General features: G+C 44.7%; 2 protein-coding genes across 2 annotated transcripts; both read right to left on the bottom strand.

Moving 5' to 3' along the window:
* Positions 1–306: 306 nt before the first annotated feature.
* Positions 307–19,775, bottom strand: LOC120053578 (phosphatidylinositol 3,4,5-trisphosphate 5-phosphatase 1-like). The gene is made up of 13 exons (XM_039000708.1): positions 19,770–19,775; positions 19,518–19,626; positions 16,950–17,038; positions 16,263–16,344; positions 16,056–16,145; positions 15,756–15,866; positions 6,777–6,856; positions 6,567–6,654; positions 4,143–4,289; positions 3,983–4,049; positions 3,642–3,884; positions 2,684–3,153; positions 307–765 (listed from the first exon to the last, which is right to left on the bottom strand). Exons 1-13 carry the CDS (start codon positions 19,773–19,775, stop codon positions 716–718), a joined length of 1,632 nt encoding a protein of 543 aa, XP_038856636.1. The 3' UTR covers positions 307–715.
* On the bottom strand, positions 790–2,656 carry LOC120053587. Its single transcript, XM_039000722.1, has 2 exons — positions 1,328–2,656; positions 790–1,145 (listed from the first exon to the last, which is right to left on the bottom strand). The coding sequence occupies exons 1-2, from the start codon at positions 2,372–2,374 to the stop codon at positions 993–995; spliced, it is 1,200 nt and encodes a 399-aa protein (XP_038856650.1). The 5' UTR covers positions 2,375–2,656; the 3' UTR covers positions 790–992.
* Positions 19,776–24,691: the final 4,916 nt, after the last annotated feature.

The raw sequence follows: 24,691 nt of genomic DNA, 5'->3' as shown, positions 1-24,691 counted from the left end.
ATGTACTGGGCCGTATTCGCTACCCTCTGTAGAGCCTTACGGTCAGATGCCGAGCAGTTGCCATACCAGGCGGTGATGCAACCGGTCAGGATGCTCTCGATGGTGCAGCTGTAGACATTTTTGAGGACCTGGGGACCCGTGACAAATCTTTTCAGTCTACTGAAAATATATAATGGATAGTTGGACACTGGGCTGTTGTAAACGGAATAGTAACTGTCTACCATACAGATAGGAAGGTCGAAAGCAGATGTGAAAAATGAATAGACCCAATCAAAATGAAATGGAGAGGCAGCTGAGTCTCATTCGTTTAAATTTAATAGTACTGATTTGACCAAACACCAGATACAAGGAAGACACATTCAGATTGTTGCAAGCAAGTCTTCAAAATGATTCCTATAATCTAAAGAGTTCTTGTGGTGGTCAACGTCTGTGCAAAAACAGAACAATGATACTTTGTATCGGAGGACTCTACAAAAATCACGATAAAAAAGAGTGGTGACATGAAGACAATTCATAAAATGTCTTATGGACTTGCAGTAATATAGCCTAACGCGTATGGAAAAGGGAACGAGGAGTTTTGTACAGAAACATGTTTAGGGAGAGTCAGTAGGATGAGCAGTGGAGTGACTGGGTGAGAAGTTGTATTGAGTTATCATCTGTCACTAGCCCTCCATTTAACATCTAATTTCCAACGTCTAGGACAGGAGCAAGACAGTCATTTCACTGAACGGCCCATCTTCGAGGGTTGAGTCGTCTCGTGAAGCGCTGGGGGGGGCGAAAAAAGGACAAGAGAAATGTTTTCAACTACAGAAAGAAAGACCATGTTGCTTTTCATCATGTTGTGTTGACTATGTCCAGTTTAATGTACAGAACCTTTCCCTCTGCGGTATGCTTAGTTTAAAAACATGACATCAGAAGCTATTAGCAACTTGATTGCCTGATATGTGAACAGAGGCTGGTTGCCTGTCATGTGAACAGAGGCTGGTTGCCTGTCATGTGAACAGAGGCTGGTTGCCTGTCATGTGAACAGAGGCTGGTTGCCTGATATGTGAACAGAGGCTGGTTGCCTGATATGTGAACAGAGGCTGGTTGCCTGATATGTGAACAGAGGCTGGTTGCCTGATATGTGAACAGAGGCTGGTTGCCTGATATGTGAACAGATGTTGTTTGCCTGATATGTGAACAGAGGCTGGTTGACTGATATGTGAACAGAGGCTGGTTGCCTGATATGTGAACAGAGGCTGGTTGCCTGATATGTGAACAGAGGCTGGTTGCCTGATATGTGAACAGAGGCTGGTTGCCTGATATGTGAACAGAGGCTGGTTACCTGATATGTGAACAGAGGCTGGTTGCCTGATATGTGAACAGAGGCTGGTTGCCTGATATGTGAACAGAGGCTGGTTGCCTGATATGTGAACAGAGGCTGGTTGCCTGATATGTGAACAGAGGCTGGTTGCCTGATATGTGAACAGAGGCTGGTTGCCTGATATGTGAACAGAGGTTGGTTGCCTGATATGTGAACAGAGGCTGGTTGCCTGATATGTGAACAGAGGCTGGTTGCCTGATATGTGAACAGAGGCTGGTTGCCTGATATGTGAACAGAGGCTGGTTGCCTGATATGTGAACAGAGGCTGGTTGCCTGATATGTGAACAGAGGCTGGTTGCCTGATATGTGAACAGAGGCTGGTTGCCTGATATGTGAACAGAGGCTGGTTGCCTGATATGTGAACAGAGGCTGGTTACCTGATATGTGAACAGAGGCTGGTTGCCTGATATGTGAACAGAGGCTGGTTGCCTGATATGTGAACAGAGGCTGGTTGCCTGATATGTGAACAGAGGCTGGTTGCCTGTCATGTGAACAGAGGCTGGTTGCCTGATATGTGAACAGAGGCTGGTTGCCTGATGTGTGAACAGAGGCTGGTTGCCTGATATGTGAACAGAGGCTGGTTGCCTGATATGTGAACAGAGGCTGGTTGCCTGATATGTGAACAGAGGCTGGTTGCCTGATATGTGAACAGAGGCTGGTTGCCTGATATGTGAACAGAGGCTGGTTGCCTGATATGTGAACAGAGGCTGGTTGCCTGATATGTGAACAGAGGCTGGTTGCCTGATATGTGAACAGAGGTTGGTTGCCTGATATGTGAACAGAGGCTGGTTGCCTGATATGTGAACAGAGGCTGGTTGCCTGATATGTGAACAGAGGCTGGTTGCCTGATATGTGAACAGAGGCTGGTTGCCTGATATGTGAACAGAGGCTGGTTGCCTGATATGTGAACAGAGGCTGGTTGCCTGATATGTGAACAGAGGCTGGTTGCCTGATATGTGAACAGAGGCTGGTTGCCTGATATGTGAACAGAGGCTGGTTGCCTGTCATGTGAACAGAGGCTGGTTGCCTGATATGTGAACAGAGGCTGGTTGCCTGTCATGTGAACAGAGGCTGGTTGCCTGATATGTGAACAGAGGCTGGTTGCCTGTCATGTGAACAGAGGCTGGTTGCCTGTCATGTGAACAGAGGCTGGTTGCCTGATATGTGAACAGAGGCTGGTTGCCTGTCATGTGAACAGAGGCTGGTTGCCTGATATGTGAACAGAGGCTGGTTGCCTGTCATGTGAACAGAGGCTGGTTGCCTGTCATGTGAACAGAGGCTGGTTGCCTGATATGTGAACAGAGGTTGGAGTCTTACCTTCTTTGGGGAGGGGCTGGATGGGCCTTGAAGGTGGGCGGAGTTTGCTGGGCAGCTCCGAGCTGTCTCGGTAGTCTCTGGGCTTAGTGGACGTGGCCTCCGCCTGGCCTGGGCGGGACTTCATGGGCAGAGGCGGCTTATTGGCCGTTAGTACCATGCCCCCCTCGGAGCGTGACGGCTTCACAGGGTTCTTGGTGTAGGACAGGGGGTGGAGGGAGGCGAAGGAATTAGGGGCTGAACACTGGGGCTTGGTCTCAGAACAGGTGTAAGAGCGGTTACGCGGGGTGGGGACCGGGGGCCGGTCAGGGTCCTGGTCAGAGGGTTTGGGAAAGGAGAAGTAGGGGTCTGGAGGGGTCAGGTGTTCCTTGGAGGACTGAGGGTCTGGTGACTCTTTAGCTCCTCCTCCAGACTTTCCCATGGAGCCGTACAGAGGGTTGTCAAACATCTCCGCTGGCTTCCCGTCCTCACCTCTGGAAGACAGGACAGACACACACACACACACACACACACACACACACACACACACACACACACACACACACACACACACACACACACACACACACACACACACACACACACACACACACACACACACACACACACACCCAGGTCATTCAGAGTTCAGCTTCACAGACTCACAATGAGGTATCAATTAATCTCTTCACTCTCAGTACATTGTCTACTATGTGAGAAAATAGAAGCCATATTGTTCAGTTCAGTCCCAAGTATGCCTAAATAACGACAATCCAAATATTAGAAGTCGAGCCACCTCAACAAATTCCTTTACACCAATTTACCAAGTGTCGTTCTCCCGGACCCCGATTAAGACTAGCCCTGGACCGAAAATATATTTCAAAGGAGTTCAGTCTGTGTTCGGGAAACCCGGCCTGTAAGAGTTTTGAAAACCTATAAAGCCGTAGATGTGTTTTTCTGTCTTTGAGCTAGATTAACGTACACGTTATCCGTTGCTTTTCCAGTGGGGCTTCGCACAGCGCTGTGGTCGTAGACAGTCTTTTTGGGAAAGATGTTTCCATGGGTCTGGTCCTTGCCCCCGTGCCCACCGACACCACCCCCACCTCCGGAGCCTGATCTGGGGGACATGCTGTAGCTCCAGCCCCTGTCTGTCACACCTCCAGACTTGTAGCCCACCCCCATGTAATTGGGGTTGGTGATATCAATGGGATGGGGAAGAGCGAACCTATTGAACAGGAGAAATAACCAGATGTCCTGATGTCACAATTGAACTGAGATCACAAGCTTGTCAAATAGCCACGAGTGAAGAGAGAGACTGCTCACTTGCTGTTGTTATCCAGACCTTTCCCTTTTGGGGTGCCAGAATCATCCCTTTCCACTTGGATGAAATCTGAAAAAGGAGGAGTGTGTTTAGCAACAAGAGAAAACATTATTTTGTTGAGACATCAGTGGTACACTATGACATTGGTTCTCAGCCTCTCACCGTATAACTTCTCGGTCTGTTTGCCCCCAGAGGTGCGCAGTTGTACACCCCCTGTCAGGGTGCCTGTCCGCTCGCCGTGGTGCGTCAGCGTCACGTGGAACTCTGTGTAGGAGGACTCTGCCGCTCGCAGAGCCACACAGCCCTCTCCTGTAGGGATGACACCATGTCAGGGAGCAGGAGAAGAAGGAGGAGGAGGAGAGAAGAGGAGGAGAGAAGCGTAGGAGGGAGGAGAGAAGGGGAGGAGGGGAGAAGTGGAGAGGAGGAGGAGAGAAGAGGAGGAGGACAGAAGAGAAAAGGAGGGAGGAGAGAAGAGGAGGGGAGAAGGGGAGAGGAGGAGAGAAGAGGAGGAGGAGAGAAGAGGCGAGCAGAAGAGGAGGGGAGAAGGGGAGAGGAGGAGAGAAGAGGAGGAGGAGAGAAGTGGAGGAGGAGAGAAGAGAAGAGGAGGAGGAGAGAAGAGAAGAGGAGGAGAGAAGAGAGGAGGGAGGAGAGAAGAGGGGGAGGAGAGAAGGGGAGAGGAGGAGGAGAGAAGAGAAGAGGAGGAGGAGAGAAGAGAAGACGAGGAGGAGAGAAGAGAGGAGGGAGGAGAGAAGAGGGGGAGGAGAGAAGGGGAGGAGGAGAGAAGGGGAGGAGGAGAGAAGAGAAGAATAGGAGGAGAGGAGAGGAGGAGAGAAGAGGGAGGGAAGAGGAGAGAAGAGGAGGAGAGAAGAGGTGAGCAGAAGGGGAGCAGGAGGAGGAGAGAAGATGAGAGGAGGAGAGAAGAGGGAGGGAAGATGAGAGAAGAGGAAGAGAGAAGAGGTGAGCGGAAGAGGAGGAGGAGAAAAGATGGGAGAGAGAAGAGAAGAAGAGGAGAGGAGAAGAGGAGAGGAGGAGAGAGGAGGAGAGGGGAGGAGAGGAGGAGGAGAGAAGAGAGAAGAGGAGGAGGGGAGGAGGAGGAGGAGGAGAGGAGGAGAGGAAGAGAGGAGGAGAGAAGATGAGGAGGGGAGGAGAGGAGCATTGGAAGAAGCTGTCTTTTCCTCTCTGAGAGCTAGATGACAGAACTATTCTGAACAAAAATATAAACACAACATACAACAATTTCAATGATTTTACAGAGTTACAGTTCATATAAGGAAATCAGTAAATTGAAATAAAAGAATTAGGCCCTAATCTATGGATTTCACATGTCTGGGCATGGGCGCAGCCAATCAGAATGAGTCCCCCCCAGATGAAGTAAGACAGAGCTAGATGAAGACAGGCAGAACTAAACGAAGACAGAGCTAGACGATGAAAGACAGAGCTAGACGAGGACAGAGCTAGACCATGAAAACAGAGCTAGACGAAAACAGAGCTAGATGATAAAAGACAGAGCTAGACGAAGACAGAGCTAGACGATGAAAGACAGAGCTAGACGAAGACAGAGCTAGACGATGAAAGACAGAGCTAGACGAAGAAAGACAGAGCTAGATGAAGACAGAGCTAGATGAAGACAGTTAGACGAAGAAAGACAGAGCTAGATGAAGACAGTTAGACGAAGAAAGACAGAGCTAGACGAAGACAGAGCTAGACCATGAAAACAGAGCTAGACAAAGACAGAGCTAGACGAAGAAAGACAGTTAGACGAAGAAAGACAGAGCTAGATGAAGACAGAGCTAGATGAAGACAGTTAGACGAAGAAAGACAGAGCTAGATGAAGACAGTTAGACGAAGAAAGACAGAACTAGACGAAGACAGAGCTAGACCATGAAAACAGAGCTAGACGAAGACAGAGCTAGACGAAGACAGAGCTAGACGAAGAAAGACAGTTAGACGAAGAAAGACAGAGCTAGATGAAGACAGAGCTAGATGAAGACAGAGCTAGATGAAGACAGAGCTAGACGAAGACAGAGCTAGACGAAGACAGAGCTAGACGAAGACAGAGCTAGACGAAGACAGAGCTAGATGAAGACAGAGCTAGATGAAGACAGAGCTAGATGAAGACAGAGCTAGATGAAGACAGAGCTAGATGAAGACAGAGCTAGATGAAGACAGAGCTAGACGATGGAAGACAGAGCTAGATGAAGACAGAGCTAGATGAAGACAGAGCTAGACGATGAAAGACAGAGCTAGATGAAGACAGAGCTAGATGAAGACAGAGCTAGATGAAGACAGAGCTTGACGAAGACAGACAGAGCTTGACGAAGACAGACGGAGCTTGACGAAGACAGACAGAGTTTGACGAAGACAGACAGAGCTTGACGAAGAAAGACAGAGCTTGACGAAGACAGACGGAGCTAGATGAAGACAGATAGAGCTCGACGAAGACAAGACAGAGCTAGATGATGACAGAACTAGATGATCAAGAGTCACAGACCTAGACTAGTATTATACACCAGCCCAAAATGTGGTCTGTGTCATTCTAAAAAACGAGTCTTTCCATTTCAGCCCACAGTTGCCCTACTTCCTCACCATAGGATTCATCACAGTCTGTGGACTTGACACACAGGAGAATGTGCTGATCCAACAAATACTCTGGGTCTGAGATGATAGGGATGAGCTTTAAAAAGACACGACAGGTTGTTCAGAACACTCAACAACTCTACTGCATCAAATACACCATATTGTAAGACAATTAGCCTAGTATTTGTACTTGAAAGAAGCTTCAAAATGTCAACTTACCTCAACTTGGTTTCCAAACCGAACCTTGATGTTCCCATCAGAGTGATCTTGGTTCTCTCCTTCTGAGCTCTTGACAAATTCTATGGACAGGATGTGTGCAGTTAGGCTGGTCCCAGATCTGTTTGTGCTGTATAGCCAAATCCAGTTTGGCATGACAATGAATAGTAAGAGATGGCAAGACAAACAGATCTGGGACCTTGAGGGGCTATATACTACGTAGCGGGTTGAGGGGCTATATACTACGTAGCGGGTTGAGGGGCTATATACTACGTAGCGGGTTGAGGGGCTATATACTACGTAGCGGGGTTGAGGGGCTATATACTACGTAGCGGGTTGAGGGGCTATATACTACGTAGCGGGTTGAGGGGCTATATACTACGTAGCGGGTTGAGGGGCTATATACTACGTAGCGGGTTGAGGGGCTATATACTACGTAGCGGGTTGAGGGGCTATATACTACGTAGCGGGTTGAGGGGCTATATACTACGTAGCGGGTTGAGGGGCTATATACTACGTAGCGGGTTGAGGGGCTATATACTACGTAGCGGGTTGAGGGGCTATATACTACGTAGCGGGTTGAGGGGCTATATACTACGTAGCGGGTTGAGGGGCTATATACTACGTAGCGGGTTGAGGGGCTATATACTACGTAGCGGGTTTGAGGAGTTAGCAAGGTAGCTTTGGTCAACTCTGTCATGACTGTCCTGATCAGGTCAGGTTACAGGAGACCACAACCCTACAGATTATCTCTCAACCCCAACAGATGAGGAGAGATCTAAGGGTCTGAAGATGTGGGGGTTTTATGACCCCTCACACCCATGGTAATTCGGTGTCCACAGAAAACATTCCCTCTCACTATGGAGAACCAGCCTCAGAACTTTAAACATGCAATAAAGGGACTTTGGAACAATGGTTTCCGTCAACTACAATGGTGGTCATGACGATAGATGGAATATGAAAATGTATGTCATTTTTGTTTTGTTATTAAAGGTTAATAGATTACGTTATTATGAAAACATTGTAACGTTAAGAGTTTTCCTCGTATATGCTTGATGTTTATACATTGTACGTTGTGTGGAAAATGTCCAAATCAAAGAGAATGTTTCGGTAGAGATGAAATGTGAAGTTAGTTGTCTAAAATTGGATTTGAGTAAAATCTATACCTTGCCCCTCAAACTTGGTACGCCCAGAGAATTGCCCTGAAGGCGGTTACGCCCACTTCTGACCCGAGGGTATAAAACCTGTGAGTGCAGAATTAACAGAGGAGACTAAGTGACCCGAGCTGCAGCCAAAGGTCTAAAAGGTCAACGAACCCAAAACGCAACAAGTTTGAAGACAAAGAAATCTTTTTCTACCCAAGCTAAGGATGAGTAGCGGTCTAAGCGGGTGTATTCAAGCCGAACCACCTAGCCTCCACTCCCCATCGAATCGTGGTATCTACACTCTTTCATCTTTACGCTGTGAGCTCTGAGCTACAGAGCTATCTGTCCTCCGCAGACCCCTTCCAGAGCGAGGACAAAGGAACAGGCCAGTAAAGCCAAAGGACACGGACATCGTGAGGACACCTAGAGAGGTGCGCAGGAGAAGTGCGTCATTGAGCAGCTTGAACGGTCCACGCGGGAAAATCCACGGAGACCTTCCACAAGTAATAACATCATTATATTCTGACTCATAACAGCGGCAGTTTGGGGCAAGGCTAGGGTTAGAATGAGCATAGTTGACAATTTCACCCAAATGTATATTCCTCTCGTGTAATCTCTCTCTTTCTCTCTCTTTTAAATCACCATTTTGGGTAACACGCGCCCTAGTGTGTTGGCCCGTTATACTAAGTTCTAATCAATAGCTTAGAATGTGTTTTGTGTATGTGTATCTTTTATCATCATTTTAGCTTTTTAGTAAATAAACATTCAACTAAGATTGGTGTGGTGTGAATTCATTAGTGAGACCCGAGTCCGTGCAGAATCCCGGGCTATACGACGTTCAGAACGAGACTGTTAGAGGCAACTGGTTAATTAGCGGCTGTGGTAAAATCGATATTCTGATATTCTTTGAGTTAATTTGGGAAATAGAAACTCAATAAAAACTAGTTTTCCCATGGTGCCCCAGGTTAATGAGTTAATAATTGCTTGATTCAGTTAATCACGTAATTAGAAACTTGTAATCATTCGATGAGCAACAGTCGCCACATTAACTAATACAACGTCACGACAACTCTGAGTTCATCTCGGGATAACCGATCATAGGAATGTTGCTCGCCTTTTAGCCAGGTACATTTCTATGGTAACTAATCCTTCAGAACTAACTTGATCCAGGGCAGGCTAACTCAGGGCTAACTCTGTTTATCCTGCATTCAGAACTAACCTGCTCTAGGATAGGCTAACTCAGGGCTAACTCTGTTTATCCTGCATTCAGAACTAACCTGGTCCAGGGCAGGCTAACTCAGGGCTAACTCTGTTTATCCTGCATTCAGAACTAACCTGGTCCAGGGCAGGCTAACTCAGGGCTAACTCTGTTTATCCTGCATTCAGAACTAACCTGCTCCAGGGCAGGCTAACTCAGGGCTAACTCTGTTTATCCTGCATTCAGAACTAATCTGGTCCAGGGCAGGCTAACCCAGGGCTAACTCTGTTTATCCTGCATTCAGAACTAACCTGCTCCAGGATAGGCTAACTCAGGGCTAACTCTGTTTATCCTGCATTCAGAACTAACCTGGTCCAGGATAGGCTAACTCAGGGCTAACTCTGTTTATCCTGCATTCAGAACTAACCTGGTCCAGGGCAGGCTAACTCAGGGCTAACTCTGTTTATCCTGCATTCAGAACTAACCTGGTCCAGGGCAGGCTAACTCAGGGCTAACTCTGTTTATCCTGCATTCAGAACTAACCTGGTCCAGGGCAGGCTAACTCAGGGCTAACTCTGTTTATCCTGCATTCAGAACTAACCTGCTCCAGGGCAGGCTAACTCAGGGCTAACTCTGTTTATCCTGCATTCAGAACTAACCTGCTCCAGGATAGGCTAACTCAGGGCTAACTCTGTTTATCCTGCATTCAGAACGAACCTGCTCCAGGCCAGGCTAACTCAGGGCTAACTCTGTTTATCCTGCATTCAGAACTAACCTGCTCCAGGGCAGGCTAACCCAGGGCTAACTCTGTTTATCCTGCATTCAGAACTAATCTGGTCCAGGGCAGGCTAACTCAGGGCTAACTCTGTTTATCCTGCATTCAGAACTAACCTGGTCCAGGGCAGGCTAACTCAGGGCTAACTCTGTTTATCCTGCATTCAGAACTAACCTGGTCCAGGGCAGGCTAACTCAGGGCTAACTCTGTTTATCCTGCATTCAGAACTAACCTGGTCCAGGATAGGCTAACTCAGGGCTGACTCCATGTATCCTGCATTCAGAACTAACCTGCTCCAGGCCAGGCTAACTCAGGGCTAACTCTGTTTATCCTGCATTCAGAACTAACCTGGTCCAGGGCAGGCTAACTCAGGGCTAACTCTGTTTATCCTGCATTCAGAACTAACCTGGTCCAGGATAGGCTAACTCAGGGCTGACTCTGTTTATTGTTGTTCGTTGTTAAGCACACCAAAGACGATCTAGCAACCTTTCGGTTACTGGCCCAACGCTCTAACCACTAGGCTACCTGCCTCCCCATAAGCACACCGAAGACGGCATTAACAATAAGTAAGAAAATAAAGGACGGCACTTCTAAAAGTCACACCGTAGTCTGGTGAATTTGCAAGATCCCTTTTCTTTCATTTTGATTTCGTCACAAATTAAAATGTGGCGCTGACTTGTCCATGAAGTGATGTTTTTTGTCTCAACGAAGAGTTCGGCCAACAGAGTTTCTAAACCCAGAGGCGCAACATCACGAGGCTTCTGGGAACGCTTGAGAAACAGACTGGGATTTGAGAAGTCAATGAGAGGAGTGACGTCTTTTTCTTAGTTGTTCATTTTCTTGAACTCTAAAGGCAAAACCTAGATTCTTAAGTAGTGGAACTTGTTATGACTTCAACCTCGTGAGCGTGACAAACTGACACGTCAATTTTAGTCAAAAACGTTATATCGAAGGATTTGACGGCCTGCACATGCGCAGTTCGGCGAGAGTCGACCGTTAGACCCGATGACGTGTTTCTGTGCATGAGCATAGCTAGCCAACGTCGCCATGACATCGCCTACAAGAGTGATCGGGGATTTCTATTGGAGAAGCAGTTTCTGCCTATCTTCATACTGTACCATCTTTGGTCCGGTGCCCATGTGCAACCTGCACACACAGTTACAAGCCCGCTAGAGTTATCAGCTGACGGACAAGCATTATCCACCATCGTAGTATGGATGAAGCCTGATCTGGAATGTGAAGCTAACTGAAGCTGGCTAGCTTTATAAAACCGCGTCCGTAACGGGTCTGACCACCCATCATCACCGTCAAACGCTCCCTAAAACACTTCAGCGGGCAGGCCTTTCTAATCGACTTGCCCCGGGTATCCTGGAAGGATATTGACCTCATTCCGTCAGTAGAGGATGCCTGGTTGCTCTTCAAAAGTGCTTTCCTCACCATCTTAAATAAGCATGCCCCAATAAAAAAAATGTAGAACCAGGAACAGATATAGCCCTTGGTTCACTCCAGACCTGACTGCCCTTGACCAGCACAAAAACATCCTGTGGCGTACTGCATTAGCATCGAATAGCCCCCGCGATATGCAACTTTTCAGGGAAGTTAGGAAAGCAAAGGCTAGCTTTTTCAAACAGAAATTTGCATCCTGTAGCACAAACTCCAAAAAGTTTTGGGACACTGTAAAGTCCATGGAGAATAAGATCATCTCCTCCCAGCTGCCCTGAGGATAGGAAACACTGTCACCACCGATAAATCCGCGATAACTGAGAATTTCAATAAGCATTTTTCTACGGCTGGCCATGCTTTCCACCTGGCTACCCCGGACAACAACCCTGCGCCCCCCACAGCAACTTGCCCAAGCCTCCCCCATTTTTCCTTCACCCAAATTCAAATAGCTGATGTTCTGAAAGAGCTGCAAAATCTGGACCCCTACAAATCAGCCGGGCTAGACAATCTGGACTCTCTCTTCCTAAAATTATCAGCCGAAATTGTTGTAACCCCTATTACTAGCCTGTTCAACCTCTCTTTCGTATCGTCTGAGATCCCCAAAGATTGGAAAGCTGCCGCGGTCATCCCCCTCTTCAAAGGGGGTGAAACTCTAGACCCAAACTGTTATAGACCTATATCTATCCTACCCTGCCTTTCTAAGGTCTTCGAAAGCCAAGTTAACTTCTTCTGGCTGCAAGCCCGAGGTCGGTACACTTATGACAACAGCCAGCTCAAGTGCAGGGCGCGAAATTCAAAATATATTTTTTAGAAATATTTAACTTTCACACATTAACAAGTCCAATACAGCATTTGAAAGATAAACATCTTGTGAATCCAGCCAACATGTCCGATTTTTAAAATGTTATACAGCGAAAACACCACGTATATTTATGTTAGCTCACCACCAAATACAAAAAAGGACAGACATTTTTCACAGCACAGGTAGCATGCACAAAACCAACCTAACTAACCAAGAACCAACCAAACTAACCAAGAAACAACTTCATCAGATGACAGTCTTATAACATGTTATTCAATAAATCTATGTTTTGTTCGAAAAATGTGCATATTTGAGCTATAAATCAGTTTTACATTGCAGCTACCATCACAGCTACCGTCAGAAATAGCACCGAAGCAGCCAGAGTAATTACAGACACCAACGTCAATTACCTAAATACTCATCATAAAACATTTCTGAAAAATACATGGTGTACAGCAAATGAAAGACAGGCATCTTGTGATTCCAGCCAATATTTCCGATTTCTTAAGTGTTTTACAGCGAAAACACAATATAGCATTATATTAGCTTACCACAATAGCCAGAAACACAAGCCATTCCCCAGCAGCAAAAGTTAGCGATCGTAACAAACCAGCAAAAGATATATAATTTTTGACTAACCTTGATAAGCTTCATCAGATGACAGTCCTATAACATCAGGTTATACATACACTTATGTTTTGTTCGAAAATTTGCATATTTAGAGCTGAAATCAGTGGTTATACATTGTGCTAACGTAGCATCTTTTTCCCACAACGTCCGGATATTTTTCTGACACTCACATATTCTGACCAAATAACTATTCATAAACATAACTAAAAAATACATGTTGTATAGGAAATGATAGATACACTAGTTCTTAATGCAATCGCCATGTTAGAATTCTAAAAATAACTTCATTACGATATGCAGTTTACGTTATGGCGAGAGCGTGCCCAAAACCTGGCCGCAAACTACTAGTACACATGTACGACAGATATATGAAATAACATCATAAAATGGGTCCTACTTTTGCTGATCTTCCATCAGAATGTTGTACAAGGGGTCCTTTGTCCAGAACAATCGTTGTTTGGATTTAGAATGTCCTCTTCTCCAGTCAATTAGCACGGAAAGCTAGCAAAGTGGCGCGAAGCTCTCCTTCCTGAACATACGCAGACAAAGCAACACGCCTAACGTCCCGAAAAAATTTCAATAATCTAATAAAACTATATTGAAAAAACATACTTTACGATGATATTGTCACATGTATCAAATAAAATCAAAGCCGGAGATATTAGTCGTCTATAACGACAGCTTTTCAGAAGGCAATACCAGGTCCCTTCGCGCGCGCTCCAGAAAACAGGAAACTGGTGACACGTCATACAAAGAGCTTTTATTCGACCCCAGATCAAGTAATTCACTCCATTTCTTCTCTCACTGCCTGTCGACATCTAGTGGAAGACGTATGAAGTGCATGTATACTGATATATATCAAGGACATTTATAGGCAGGCCCTAGAACAGAGCATCGATTTCAGATTTTCCACTTCCTGTCAGGAAGTTTGCTGCAAAATGAGTTCTGTTTTACTCACAGATATAATTCAAACGGTTTTAGAAACTAGAGAGTGTTTTCTATCCAATAGTAATAATAATATGCATATTGTACGAGCAAGAATTGAGTACGAGGCCGTTTGAAATGGGCACCTTTTATCCAGGCTACTCAATACTGCCCCTGCAGCCCAAACAGGTTAACAAACAGATCACCGACTATTTCGAATCCCACCGTACCTTCTCCGCCATGCAATCTGGTTTCAGAGCTGGTCATGGGTGCACCTCAGCCACGCTAAACGATATCATAACCGCCATCGATAAGAGACAATACTGTGCAGCCGTCTTCATCGACCTGGCCAAGGCTTTCGACTCTGTCAATCACCACATTCTTATCGGCAGACTCAACAGCCTTGGTTTCTCAAATGACTGCCTCGCCTGGTTCACCAACTACTTCTCAGACAGAGTGCAGTGTGTCAAATCGGAGGGCCTGTTGTCCGGACCTCTGGCAGTCTCTATGGGGGTGCCACAGGGTTCAATTCTCGGGCCAAATCTTTTCTCTGTATATATCAATGATGTCGCTCTTGCTGCTGGTGACTCTCTGATCCACCTCTACGCAGACGACACCATTCTGTATACATCTGGCCCTTTTTTGGACACTGTGTTAACTAACCTCCAGATGAGCTTCAATGCCATACAACTCTCCTTCCGTGACCTCCAACTGGTCTTAAATGCAAGTAAAACTAAATGCATGCTCTTCAACCGATCGCTGCCCGCACCTGCCCACCCATCTAACATCACTACTCTGGACGGTTCTGACTTAGATTATGTGGACAACTACAAATACCTAGGTGTCTGGTTAGACTGTAAACTCTCCTTCCAGACTCACATTAAGCATCTCCAATCCAAAATTAAATCTAGAATCGGTTTCCTATTTCGCAACAAAGCATCCTTCACTCATGCTGCCAAACATACCCTCGTAAAACTGACTATCCTACCGATCCTTGACTTTGGCGATGTCATTTACAAAATAGCCTCCAACACTCTACTCAGAAAATTGGATGCAGTTTATCACAGTGTCATCCATTTTGTCACCAAAGCCCCATATACTACCCACCATTGCGACCTGTTGGCTGGCCCTCGCTACATATTCGTTGCCAAACCCACTGGCTCCAGGTCATCTATAAGTCTCTGCTAGGTAAAGCCCTGCCTTTATCTCAGCTCACTGGTCACTATAGCAGCACCCACCCGTAGCACGCGCTCCAGCAGGTATATTTCACTGGTCACCCCCAAAGCCAATTCCTCCTTTGGCCTCCTTTCCTTTCAGTTCTCTGCTGCCAATGACTGGAACGAACTGAAAAATCACTGAAGCTGGAGACTCATATCTCCCTCACTAGCTTTAAGCACCAGCTGTCAGAGCAGCTCATAGATCACTGCACCTGTACATAGCCCATCTGTAATTGTACATAGCCCATCTGTAATTAGCCCATCCAACTTCCTCATCCCCATACTGTTATCTATTTTATTTATTTTGCTCCTTTGTACCCCAGTATCTCTACTTGCACACTCGTCTTCTGCACATCTATCACTCCAGTGTTTAATTGCTAAATTGTAATTATTTCGCCACTATGGCCTATTTATTGCCTTACCTCCGTTATCCTACCTCGTTTGCACACACTGTATATAGACTTTCTCTACTGTATTATTGACTGTATGTTTGTTTTACTCCATGTGTAACTCTGTGTTGTTGTATGTGTCGAACTGCTTTGCTTTATCTTGGCCAGGTCGCAGTTGTAAATGAGAACTTGTTCTCAACTAGCCTACCTGGTTAAATAAAGGTGAAATAAATAAATACATAAAAAAAAAAAAGCCTGATCTGGAATGTGAAGCTAACTGAAGCTGGCTAGCTTTATAAAAGCCTGAGTAGGTCTAGTTTGCTTCGTACTATAGCACTCAGACTAGTATGGAGTCACTGTGAGTTAGGCTCCAGTTCAGTTGGAGCGCTTGATATGTTTTTTAGTGTTATCCCATGATCCCCGGAGGTCAGATGGAATAAGGAAGTAGCCTAGTCTTACTCTCTAAGCAGCTGGAGTGGTATTCGATGAAGAACTTGGTCTTGGACTTTGTCATGAGGGTGGCAACACAGTTCATGAACTTGATCCCACCCTGAGACACACTGTTGGGATCTGGAAAGAAAGATAGAAAAACAATTGGAAAGGCAGTTGTCTTTTGTCCATAGATTTGCGCTCGGAAAAAACACTAGAACATCTTCTTCTGAGGGTAGATCATTTCATCAAATACAGTGATGTCAGACACACGTGCGTTAGTCACACAGCCAGTACGGTGTAGTTGTCTAGTGAAGTTAGAAACTGTACCGTGCTTGGAGACAAACTGTGATGCCACTCCAACTTCAAACGTGGAGAAAACTGGAGAGTGGTCACTGGTCATAATGTCATTGGTGCACCCTACAAGAGAGGTTGCAAAATTATATCATTGGTAATAACATTTAGCTAAAATGAGACATATTTTGTTCGTTAATTGCAATTAATCAATTATCATCATCATTAATCAAGTAGTCTCACCGTATGACTGACAGAACACATGAACCAAGGGGTAGGACCTCCGTAGAACACGATCACACCATGATGGTAGATTGTATTTAGTCTGCGAGGGAGAAGAATTTATATTTCAGTCGTTAGGGAAAAATCAGCATTGGTTTGATGGCAGGCCTATCTAAGACCATGCCATCTTTCTAATAGTGGTTTCAGAGACCCTGTGTGTCCCAAATGGAACCCTTTTCCCTATATAGTGCACTACTTTAGACCAGAGCCCTATTCCCTACATAGTGCACTACTTTAGACCAGAGCCCTATTCCCTATATAGTGCACTACTTTAGACCAGAGCCCTATTCCCTACATAGTGCACTACTTTAGACCAGAGCCCGTTGGAACCCTTTTCCCTATATAGTGCACTACTTTAGACCAGAGCCCTATGGAACCCTTTTCCCTATATAGTGCACTACTTTAGACCAGAGCCCGTTGGAACCCTTTTCCCTATATTGTGCACTACTTTTGACCAGAGCCCCTGGGCTATGTATGGAATAGGATTCCATTTGGGACGCAGACATTGTTTAGTGGCTACCTCTACAAGGTAAAATAATAAACAGCGAAGCTGTGGACTTGTGCTCTCAGATATTTGCTTATTTTCTCTACTGTATGAGGGCCACCTGTGCCATACAGCATCTCAGGAAACATACACAATAAACTTACCCCAGTGGCTTTGGCCTTGGTGTAGGCATATCTCTCGCGTGTGTCTCTCTCGAAACGATACGTGGGCGCGAACGTGATCTCCTCCTCATCTGTGATGAGATAACATTTTTAAAAAGAGAGAGAGAGAGGTGTCAGAATCACCATTATTTGTCAATTACATGTACATGTACCAGGAATTTGACCTGGTGAAGTGGTGCTGACATTGTCTTACAATTTTATTTATTTATTTATTTTTATTTCACCTTTATTTAACCAGGTAGGCTAGTTGAGAACAAGTTCTCATTTACAATTGCGACCTGGCCAAGATAAAGCAAAGCAGTTCGACACATACAACAACACAGAGTTACACATACAATAATACAAAAGAAAAATAAGTCTATATACAATGTGAGCAAATGAGGTGAGATAAGGGAGGTAAAGGCAACAAAAAAAACTATTAAAAAAAGAATAAAATTAACAATATACAGACAGAATATAGACAAAATAATGTGTAACCATAATCTTCATTCGCTCAACTTCCTCTACATCTTGTTACATGTTGTGGTGAACTCAACTTCCTCTACATCTTGTTACATGTTGTGGTGAACTCAACTTCCTCTACATCTTGTTACATGTTGTGGTGAACTCAACTTCCTCTACATCTTGTTACATGTTGTGGTGAACTCAACTTCCTCTACATCTTGTTACATGTTGGGGTGAACTCAACTTCCTCTACATCTTGTTACATGTTGGGGTGAACTCAACTTTCTCTACATCTTGTTACATGTTGTGGTGAACTCAACTTCCTCTACATCTTGTTACATGTTGGGGTGAACTCAACTTCCTCTACATCTTGTTACATGTTGGGGTGAACTCAACTTTCTCTACATCTTGTTACATGTTGTGGTGAACTCAACTTCCTCTACATCTTGTTACATGTTGGGGTGAACTCAACTTCCTCTACATCTTGTTACATGTTGGGGTGAACTCAACTTCAAGAAGGCTACATTTGGCACAATACCATGTCCATGACAAAAGCATAAGCTATTGTGAGCATAAATACTCTCTGGTAGGACTAGCTAGAGTCATGTCTCTTGTGAGCATAAATACTCTCTGGTAGGACTAGCTAGAGTCATATCTCTTGTGAGCATAAATACTCTCTGGTAGGACTAGCTAGAGTCATGGCTCTTGTGAGCATAAATACTCTCTGGTAGGTCTAGCTAGAGTCATGGCTCTTGTGAGCATAAATACTCTCTGGTAGGACTAGCTAGAGTCATGGCTCTTGTGAGCATAAATACTCTCTGGTAAGGCTAGCTAGAGTTATGGCTCTGGGACAAGCCTATAGTTTACTCTCTGGTAGGGCTAGCTAGAGTCATGGCTCTGGGGAAAGCCTATAGTTTACTCTCTGGTAGGGCTAGCTAGAGTCATGGCTCTTGTGAGCATAAATACTCTCTGGTAGGGCTAGCTAGAGTCATGGCTCTTGTGAGCATAAATACTCTCTGGTAGGACTAGCTAGAGTCATGGCTCTTGTGAGCATAAATACTCTCTGATAAGGCTAGCTAGAGTCATGGCTCTGGGACAAGCCTATAGTTTACTCTCTGGTAGGGCTAGCTAGAGTCATGGCTCTGGGGCAAGCCTATGGTTTACTCTCTGGTAGGGCTAGCTAGAGTCATGGCTCTTGTGAGCATAAATACTTTCTGGTAGGGCTAGCTAGAGTCATGGCTCTTGTGAGCATAAATACTTTCTGGTAGGGCTAGCTAGGAGTCATGGCTCTGGGGTTAGCTAGCCTATAGTTTACTCTCTGGTAGTGCTAGCTAGAGTCATGGCTCTGGGGCTAGCTAGCCTATACTTTACTCTCTGGTAGTGCAAGCAAGAGTCATGGCTCTGGGGCTAGCTAGCCTATAGTTTACTCTCTGGTAGGGCTAGCTAGCCTATAGTTTAATCTCTGGTAGGGCTAGCTAGAGTCATGGCTCTGGGGCTAGCTAGCCTATAGTTTACTCTCTGGTAGGGCTAGCTAGCCTATAGTTTACTCTCTGATAGGGCTAGGTAGTCATGGCTCTGGGGCTAGCTAGCCTATAGTTTACTCTCTGGTAGTGCTAGCTAGAGTCATGGCTCTGGGGCTAGCTAGCCTATAGTTTACTCTCTGGTAGTGCAAGCTAGAGTCATGGCTCTGGGGCTAGCTAGCCTATAGTTTACTCTCTGGTAGTGCTAGCTAAAGTCATGGCTCTGGGGCTAGCTAGCCTATAGTTTACTCTCTGGTAGTGCTAGCTAGAGTCATGGCTCTGGGGCTAGCTAGCCTATAGTTTACTCTCTGGTAGTGCTAGCTAGAGTCATGGCTCTGGGGCTAGCTAGCCTATAGTTTACCAAGGCTAACATGCTGTAGATGTGTTCACTCAATGGCTAGTTGTGCCCATTCAATGACCATGGCTTTGGCATAGAAATGCATTACTTTCATCAAAATCACTTATCAATGACCACCAATTTCATCCTCACATTTTTCCATACACATCATATAGCCTAGTGAAGTTTAATTTACTTTAGGCATAGTTAGCTATGACAGAATGTATGTTGCTAGTGGCCATGTCTTACCATAGTGTAGGAATATCTTCCCCTCTCCCTTCTCAATGGTGAGCTGGTCTCTACACAGCAGTTCCTGGTACTGCTGCTGTTTGATCTTGGTCACGATGCTCTCGGCTTCCTGTTAAGGGAACACAATGCAAAGTAGCTGCTCTCTCTTCCTGCCCGGTGATGTCATCAGCACAGCACTGTCTCTATTTAGCCGAACTGCTGCTAGAGAAATAGGGAACAGGAACTGCATGCTGGCTTTGTCCCAAATGGCACCCTCATCCCTATATTAGTGAACTACTGTAGACCAGGGCCTTTGGGTAAATAAATAAGTAGTGCACTCCTCTGGTCCATGTCCTTTACACAAGTGTGTGTGTCCAAGTAACAACTTGCTTGCTTACGCTTACTTACTTGGTATGTAACAACACATTCAATAAGCACATGAATATAGATTTAGACCAGCAGTGGTTGAGAGCAGTTGAGAGTTGTTGATAGTCGATAGAGCAGTTGAGAGTTGTTGATAGTCGATAGAGCAGTTGAGAGCTGTTGATAGTCGATAGAGCTGTTGATAGTCGATAGAGCAGTTGAGAGTTGTTGATAGTCGATAGAGCTGTTGATAGTCGATAGAGCAGTTGAGAGTTGTTGATAGTCGATAGAGCAGTTGACAGTTGTTGATAGTCGATAGAGCAGTTGAGAGTTGTTGATAGTCGATAGAGCAGTTGAGAGTTGTTGATAGTCGATAGAGCAGTTGAGAGTTGTTGATAGTCGATAGAGCAGTTGAGAGTTGTTGATAGTCGATAGAGCAGTTGACAGTTGTTGATAGTCGATAGAGCAGTTGAGAGTTGTTGATAGTCGATAGAGCAGTTGAGAGTTGTTGATAGTCGATAGAGCAGTTGAGAGTTGTTGATAGTCGATAGAGCAGTTGACAGTTGTTGATAGTCGATAGAGCAGTTGAGAGTTGTTGATAGTCGATAGAGCAGTTGAGAGTTGTTGATAGTCGATAGAGCAGTTGAGAGTTGTTGATAGTCGATAGAGCAGTTGAGAGCTGTTGATAGTCGATAGAGCAGTTGAGAGTTGTTGATAGTCGATAGAGCAGTTGAGAGCTGTTGATAGTCGATAGAGCAGTTGAGAGCTGTTGATAGTCGATAGAGCTGTTGATAGTTGATAGAGCAGTTGAGAGCTGTTGATAGTCGATAGAGCAGTTGAGAGCTGTTGATAGTCGATAGAGCAGTTGAGAGTTGTTGATAGTCGATAGAGCAGTTGAGAGCTGTTGATAGTTGATAGAGCAGTTGAGAGTTGTTGATTGTCGTAGAGCAGTTGAGAGTTGTTGATTGTCGATAGAGCAGTTGAGAGTTGTTGATAGTCGATAGAGCAGTTGAGAGTTGTCTATAAAGCAGTTGAGAGTTGTTGATAGTTGATAGAGCAGTTGAGAGTTGTTGATAGTCGATAGAGCAGTTGAGAGCTGTTGATAGTCGATAGAGCTGTTGATAGTTGATAGAGCAGTTGAGAGTTGTTGATTGTCGATAGAGCAGTTGAGAGTTGTTGATAGTCGATAGAGCAGTTGAGAGTTGTCGATAAGCAGTTGAGAGTTTGTTGATATTTGATAGAGCAGTTGAAGTTGTTGATAGTCGATAGAGCAGTTGAGAGCTGTTGATAGTCGATAGAGCAGTTGACAGTTGTTGATAGTCGATAAAGCAGTTGAGAGTTGTTGATAGTTGATAGAGCAGTTGAGAGCTGTTGATAGTCGATAGAGCAGTTGAGAGCTGTTGATAGTCGATAGAGCAGTTGAGAGCTGTTGATAGTCGATAGAGCTGTTGATAGTTTTGATAAGCAGTTGAGAGCTTTGATAGTCGATAGAGCAGTTGAGAGTTGTTGATAGTCGATAGAGCAGTTGAGAGCTGTTGATATTCGATAGAGCAGTTGAGAGTTGTTGATAGTCATAGAGCAGTTGAGAGTTGTTGATAGTCGATAGAGCAGTTGAGAGTTGTCGATAAAGCAGTTGAAGTTGTTGATAGTTGATAGAGCAGTTGAGAGTTGTTGATAGTCGATAGAGCAGTTGAGAGCTGTTGATAGTCGATAGAAGTTGACAGTTGTTGATAGTCGATAGAGCAGTTGAGAGTTGTTGATAGTTGATAGAGCAGTTGAGAGCTGTTGATAGTCGATAGAGCAGTTGAGAGCTGTTGATAGTCGATAGAGCAGTTGAGAGCTGTTGATAGTCGATAGAGCTGTTGATAGTTGATAGAGCAGTTGAGAGCTGTTGATAGTCGATAGAGCAGTTGAGAGTTGTTGATAGTCGGTAGAGCAGTTGAGAGCTGTTGATAGTCGATAGAGCAGTTGAGAGTTGTTGATAGTCGATAGAGCAGTTGAGAGCTGTTGATAGTCGATAGAGCTGTTGATAGTTGATAGAGCAGTTGAGAGTTTTGATTGCGATAAGCAGTTGAGAGTTGTTGATAGTCGATAGAGCAGTTGAGAGTTTTGTCGATAAAGCAGTTGAGAGTTGTTGATAGTTGATAGAGCGTTGAGAGTTGTTGATAGTCGATAGAGCAGTTGAGAGCTTGTTGATTCGCGATAGAGCAGTTGACAGTTGTTGATAGTCGATAGAGCAGTTGAGAGTTGTTGATAGTCGATAAAGCAGTTGAGAGTTGTTGATAGTTGATAGAGCAGTTGAGAGCTGTTGATAGTCGATAAAGCAGTTGAGAGCTGTTGATAGTCGATAGAGCAGTTGAGAGATGTTGATAGTCGATAGAGCTGTTGATAGTTGATAGAGCAGTTGAGAGCTGTTGATAGTCGATAGAGCAGTTGAGAGTTGTTGATAGTCAATAGAGCAGTTGAGAGTTGTTGATAGTCGATAGAGCAGTTGAGAGTTGTTGATAGTCGATAGAGCAGTTGAGAGTTGTTGATAGTCGATAGAGCAGTTGACAGTTGTTGATAGTCGATAGAGCAGTTGACAGTTTGATAGTCGATAGAGCAGTTGACAGTTGTTGATAGTCGATAGAGCAGTTGAGAGTTGTTGATAGTCGATAGAGCAGTTGAGAGCTGTTGATAGTCGATAGAGCAGTTGAGAGTTGTTGATAGTCGATAGAGCAGTTGAGAGCTGTTGATAGTCGATAGAGCAGTTGAGAGCTGTTGATAGTCGATAGAGCTGTTGATAGTTGATAGACAGTTAGAGCTGTTGATAGTCGATAGAGCAGTTGAAGAGTGTTGATAGTCGATAGAGCAGTTGAGAGCTGTTGATAGTTGATAGAGCAGTTGAGAGTTGTTGATTGTTGATAGAGCAGTTGAGAGTTGTTGATAGTCGATAGAGCAGTTGAGAGTTGTCGATAAAGCAGTTGAGAGTTGTTGATAGTTGATAGAGCAGTTGAGAGCTGTTGATAGTCGATAAAGCAGTTGAGAGCTGTTGATAGTCGATAGAGCAGTTGAGAGATGTTGATAGTCGATAGAGCTGTTGATAGTTGATAGAGCAGTTGAGAGCTGTTGATAGTCGATAGAGCAGTTGAGAGTTGTTGATAGTCAATAGAGCAGTTGAGAGTTGTTGATAGTCGATAGAGCAGTTGAGAGTTGTTGATAGTCGATAGAGCAGTTGAGAGTGTTGATAGTCGATAGAGAAGTTGACAGTTGTTGATAGTCGATAGAGCAGTTGACAGTTGTTGATAGTCGATAGAGCAGTTGACAGTTGTTGATAGTCGATAGAGCAGTTGAGAGTTGTTGATAGTCGATAGAGCAGTTGAGAGCTGTTGATAGTCGATAGAGCTTTGAGAGTTGTTGATAGTCGATAGAGCAGTTGAGAGCTGTTGATAGTCGATAGAGCAGTTGAGAGCTGTTGATAGTCGATAGAGCTGTTGATATTTTGATAGAGCAGTTGAGAGCTGTTGATAGTCGATAGAGCAGTTGAGAGTTGTTGATAGTCGATAGAGCAGTTGAGAGCTGTTGATAGTTGATAGAGCAGTTGAGAGTTGTTGATTGTCGATAGAGCAGTTGAGAGTTGTTGATTGTCGATAGAGCAGTTGAGAGTTGTTGATAGTCGATAGAGCAGTTGAGAGTTGTCGATAAAGCAGTTGAGAGTTGTTGATAGTTGATAGAGCAGTTGAGAGTTGTTGATAGTCGATAGAGCAGTTGAGAGCTGTTGATAGTCGATAGAGCTGTTGATAGTTGATAGAGCAGTTGAGAGTTGTTGATTGTCGATAGAGCAGTTGAGAGTTGTTGATAGTCATAGAGCAGTTGAGAGTTGTCGATAAAGCGTTGAGAGTTGTTGATATGTTGATAGAGCAGTTGAGAGTTGTTGATAGTCGATAGAGCAGTTGAGAGCTGTTGATAGTCGATAGAGCAGTTGACAGTTTGTTGATAGTCGATAGAGCAGTTGAGAGTTTGATAGTTGATAGAGCAGTTGAGAGCTGTTGATAGTCGATAGAGCAGTTGAGAGCTGTTGATAGTCGATAGAGCAGTTGAGAGCTGTTGATAGTCGATAGAGCTGTTGATAGTTGATAGAGCAGTTGAGAGCTGTTGATAGTCGATAGAGCAGTTGAGAGTTGTTGATAGTCGATAGAGCAGTTGAGAGCTGTTGATAGTCGATAGAGCAGTTGAGAGTTGTTGATAGTCGATAGAGCAGTTGAGAGCTGTTGATAGTCGATAGAGCTGTTGATAGTTGATAGAGCAGTTGAGAGTTGTTGATTGTCGATAGAGCAGTTGAGAGTTGTTGATAGTCGATAGAGCAGTTGAGAGTTGTCGATAAAGCAGTTGAGAGTTGTTGATAGTTGATAGAGCAGTTGAGAGTTGTTGATAGTCGATAGAGCAGTTGAGAGCTGTTGATAGTCGATAGAGCAGTTGACAGTTGTTGATAGTCGATAGAGCAGTTGAGAGTTGTTGATAGTCGATAGAGCAGTTGAGAGCTGTTGATAGTCGATAGAGCTGTTGATAGTTGATAGAGCAGTTGAGAGCTGTTGATAGTCGATAGAGCAGTTGAGAGTTGTTGATAGTCGATAGAGCAGTTGAGAGCTGTTGATAGTCGATAGAGCAGTTGAGAGTTGTTGATAGTCGATAGAGCAGTTGAGAGTTGTTGATAGTCGATAGAGCAGTTGAGAGTTGTCGATAAAGCAGTTGAGAGTTGTTGATAGTTGATAGAGCAGTTGAGAGTTGTTGATAGTCGATAGAGCAGTTGAGAGCTGTTGATAGTCGTAGAGCAGTTGACAGTTGTTGATAGT

This window comes from Salvelinus namaycush, chromosome 9, assembly GCF_016432855.1.
Source record: "Salvelinus namaycush isolate Seneca chromosome 9, SaNama_1.0, whole genome shotgun sequence".
NCBI classification, from domain to species: domain Eukaryota; kingdom Metazoa; phylum Chordata; class Actinopteri; order Salmoniformes; family Salmonidae; genus Salvelinus; species Salvelinus namaycush.
This window is presented reverse-complemented; position numbering and strand designations above follow the sequence as displayed.